Source organism: Oncorhynchus masou, chromosome 3 (genome assembly GCF_036934945.1).
Source record: "Oncorhynchus masou masou isolate Uvic2021 chromosome 3, UVic_Omas_1.1, whole genome shotgun sequence".
Taxonomy (NCBI): domain Eukaryota; kingdom Metazoa; phylum Chordata; class Actinopteri; order Salmoniformes; family Salmonidae; genus Oncorhynchus; species Oncorhynchus masou.
This window is the reverse complement of record NC_088214.1, coordinates 32,520,475-32,524,554: the sequence shown is the minus strand read 5'-3', so window position 1 is coordinate 32,524,554 and position 4,080 is coordinate 32,520,475. Positions and strand designations below refer to the sequence as shown.

The window sequence follows — 4,080 nt, the reverse complement described above, 5'->3', positions numbered from 1 at the left end:
AGCTTCTCTCTCAAGGCCATTACTGTTAAACAGCCATCACTAACATTGAGTGGCTGCTGCCAACCTCTAGCCACTTTATATGATGTTTACATACCCGACATTACTCATAGGTATATACACTGTACCCATTTTCTGCATCTTGCCTATGCCGGTCGGCCATCCATATTTTTTATGTACATATGTGAAATTGTTAGATATTACTGCATGGTCAGAACTAGAAGCACAAGCATTTCTCGACACTCGCATTAGCATCTGCTAACCATGTGTATGTGACAAATAAAATTGATAGGGAACTTCACAGAAGGTGCTCTGACAACAGCATGATCATTTTCTACTTACACTGTTCGTTTACGTTAATGTTTGTGGAGTAAGACAACTTTTGGGGTCCTAAGAGAATTCTATTCTTCAAGAAACAATATCAAAGAATTTAAATGCCCACTGAACAGACACCCAGACTGCATCTTCAAGAAACAAAGTGAAGCAATGTTTAATAACCACTCATGAGATTAAATACGTACACCCGTTTTATTGACAACAAGCTACAATAATTACACAAGTCAAATGTAATTTACAGCAACAAATACCTTCAAAGTAATTCACTAGAACATGAAACATTTGCAGTTAGGATGCTGACACCAGAGTAGCATTTTTGGTTTCAATTGACAGTTTGAAGGATTAAACAGGTTCTTATGGAGCACACGGAGGGATAGCTCTTTCCACATGATTCATCGTTCCAGCCATTTTCAGCTTAAGAGGAAACACGAAATAGAAATTACCTCTCCATGTACACACGAAAAGTAGGTCACATTTATTTGTTAAACTTACTCAAAAAAAGTTTAATTTGATGAACGATAATGTACCTCCAAAGTTGATCTGAATACATGGCTCTCTGGGACCATTGTAGTTATTCGGCTCCCCTTCAGCCCAGCTCTCGTGATCAAATTTGGAGCCGTCACTCCAGAACCATAGCCTGTCCTGTGTGGAAGTAGTGAGATCTCAGTATCAAATGTTACATGTGCTTGCTGAACAATTTCTAAAATACAACACTCATGGTCTTTCCTCCAACAAAACGGTAAAAGCCACCACTACCAAAACGTGCAGACTGACACTGGAACTGTTGGGTGAAACAAACACACAAGTGTTGATACTACAACCGCATTTCTAGAAATCCCAAAAATAGAAAAAGACAGCTAGTAAGTTGTTTCTGCGCCATAGCAAAGAGGAAGAGGCGAAGCGAGAAGGATAACTAAGCCCGAAATCTGCCTTCTCAAGCGGGTAGCGTTTTTCCTGGTCGCCAAGCAACTCGTTTTTGTATGGCCGTCAATAAGATGTCGAATTTCAGAATGGCTTATTTGAGCAAATATACGTTTTGTAATGCTTAGGTTGTTACGAGTACTGATACAAGTAGCACACATGACATGCCAGAAACTGAGAAAAACATTTCTCCTCTCGGAGTTGTGCCTGTCCCTCGAATCTGCCCGACATTGCAGACTCTTCACATCGTTAGAGGCCAATGGAGTATCTGGTTCATCTAATGGATCGTCTGTGGCAATTGCTCTGGATATTTCGAGATGCTCAACTCAAATCTAGACCTACAACCAACAGTATTTCTTTTGCTTTTGACAATGACTTCACACGAGGCATAGGTCACATGCCTAAATACTTAAAATCACATTAATATCAGTTTAAAGAGATGACATTGGGCCATGTTTACTTGAATAGTGTTTGGTTAAAAGGTATGCAAGTAACAGTTATTAAAATGGGAGTGTGGATATAATGCTAATATCCAAATTCCACGTAGAACTCGAGTTGCGAATGTCAATCTTTCCTCTGCGGTACCTCAAACTGTGGTCATTACCAGCTGAGAAACTGGCGAGTTGATTACTCCTGGCACAGAGTTGTCTGACCAGTGTCTTAACACCTACTCTGAGCTGATGGTTTTATTAGTCTTAAGGCATCTTCACTTTGGGTACCTTTTCCACCTTTGCTTGAACAGCATCAAATCCGCCAATCCAGGTAAGAGGGAAACTGCCAGTCGCGATCAACACCACCGCCTGTAGAAATTGGGACTCTTCATAGCTGTGCACAGATGCCAGGTTTGCGCCAAGGTACTTTACAGTGTTGTACACAGGCTTCAGTTTTTCTCCAAGTAACTGACAGTGGCGCTAGAGCAAGCAGTACACAGAGACAAAGACATGTCATAACGGAAGTATTAGTCAGTGGTCCAGTCTGAGAATTTGTCTTCTGGACTCTCAAATATAGGAATTAGTTCATCTCAGTCTTAACCCATGCCCTGAGGGTTCTAATATACAAGAGGGCCCAACTCCACACAATATTGAAAAGCCTATAGAAAATTGCAATTACAGCATATTAAGGGGAGGTTCAGTATTTTACATGAGGCGCCTGTGAAAATAAGGCCAAAGCACCTTTAACTCAAAAAACAAAGTTGACTTCAATTGTAGAAAGTAAGCATTATACCTCTGCATTGGGCCATGTCCTTGCAGTTTTGACAAACATGAAGCAGCGTGACTTAAATTGGAACCAGCCTCTGGGGCATGGGTTTCTTTGGTCTGCTGCAAATGTCACCAAATCATCTGAAAGGAGAAGACAGGGAGGGTTCCGAAATTGCAGCCCACTTTAAAGGATAGTCCAGACTGACCCTTGCATCAAAAATAACATTTGGAGATCAGTCATGCCACACTACAACAAAGCATACACAATCAATGATGTAAAGCACAAACTCATTCCACAGAGCTCGTGATGTAGTGTGAGGCTGACTCTTACTTGCTATCCTCGCAGTCATTCTGTCGCCCAGTGTAAAGGCAGCGCTGAGAAGCAGTAGAAGGGTCAACATCGCCATGGTGATTGTCTCCTGAGAGACATACACATGAGATAAGCCATCAGTGTTTCCCCAACCTCTCCTCGAGTACCCCAGCAAGTCCACTTATCACATTCAACTAATGAAGGGCTAAGGAATACCAGGTATCATCTCTTCCACCACAGAGTAGATTAGCCTGGCACACGGGAATAAGGAGAAGTCTATGCTCTTGGGTTCTCCCCAAAACAGCACCCTAGCTAACTAACCCCGATGCATGGCACACCTAGTAAGTCACCTTTTTGCAAATTAAATTGGCTGGTAAAGTACATTTTTCTAGAGCAGGAGACGCAACTTGCCTAGCATGAGCTACCTTTTTTTAATACACACGTCACAAGCGACTTCTTTCAAATAGGCTCATTCTTCTCTGCCCTACAACTCTTCAGTGTTACCGTTCTGGCAATAGACACAGTAAAATGAGTAATAAACTACTAAAGGGGCCCTATAAAAAAAAGCTGTGATTTTAAACCCCAAATTACAGCCATTTTCATAAATGTTCTCAGTTCAATTTCCTGGTTTGCCACTCAATTACAATTGGTAATGGAGAACAAAATGTAATGTTCTGAGTCCAAGGCAGTGCTTAAATCACATCAGAATACCATTTTTTTTAGGTCTGGAAGAAAAGTAACACATGAGAAAGCAATGCGTGGTCAAATGTGCCAGTCTGGTTTTGTTTGACAGTTGACAGTTCTGAATCTGGCAACCCACTAGGCATCAACTGGCTACACTGGGAGTGAGCGACAGACAGGGCAATATTGCTGGAAATTAATTCAAAAAATATTTTAGTTGAAAAAATAACAGAAATGTTTGGCTAACTACTACAACCCGTTGGAGACCCCTGCCCTATGTAACGCACTACATTTGAACAGGGTCACATATGCCGATGAGTCCTGGTCAAAAGTAGTGTACCACATAGGTTACCATTTGGGATGAAAGCAGATACAGTACTAGATGACTATGTTGCACTCTCACCTGCAGTCTGGTCATGTCAGCACTCTTGTTTGTGAGTTGAGTTCTACCGCTTCCTGCTCTCCTTTGTTAAGGACCCAGCCAGTCAGACCCCTCCCTCTCTCATCCTTTAACCGTTCAAATAATCAACTAATAATCAAGCTTTTATCATTTGAATCAGCTGTGTTGTGTTAGTGGAAAAACCAAAACGTTTTGCCACGGGAAGAAGTTTGGTGGTGCAGGGTACTTTTAATGAA

At 41.5% G+C, this 4,080-nt stretch overlaps 1 protein-coding gene across 1 annotated transcript; it reads right to left on the bottom strand.

Annotated features, from left to right (window-relative positions):
- Nucleotides 1-519: 519 nt before the first annotated feature.
- Nucleotides 520-3,559, bottom strand: LOC135508076 (ladderlectin-like). The gene is made up of 5 exons (XM_064928007.1): nucleotides 2,785-3,559; nucleotides 2,479-2,594; nucleotides 1,974-2,165; nucleotides 861-975; nucleotides 520-747 (listed from the first exon to the last, which is right to left on the bottom strand). Exons 1-5 carry the CDS (start codon nucleotides 2,858-2,860, stop codon nucleotides 656-658), a joined length of 591 nt encoding a protein of 196 aa, XP_064784079.1. The 5' UTR covers nucleotides 2,861-3,559; the 3' UTR covers nucleotides 520-655.
- Nucleotides 3,560-4,080: the final 521 nt, after the last annotated feature.

What these genes read in the sequence shown, in the direction of transcription:
- LOC135508076 (XM_064928007.1), bottom strand. Translation starts at nt 2,860, where the DNA reads ATGGCGATGTTGACCCTTCTACTGCTTCTCAGCGCTGCCTTTACACTG. An exon ending in AATGACTGCGAGGATAGCAA is followed by an intron (nt 2,595 to 2,784) that starts GTAAGAGTCAGC and finishes TTCTCCTTTCAG; the next exon opens with ATGATTTGGTGACATTTGCA. An exon ending in GGACATGGCCCAATGCAGAG is followed by an intron (nt 2,166 to 2,478) that starts GTATAATGCTTA and finishes TGCTTGCTCTAG; the next exon opens with CGCCACTGTCAGTTACTTGG.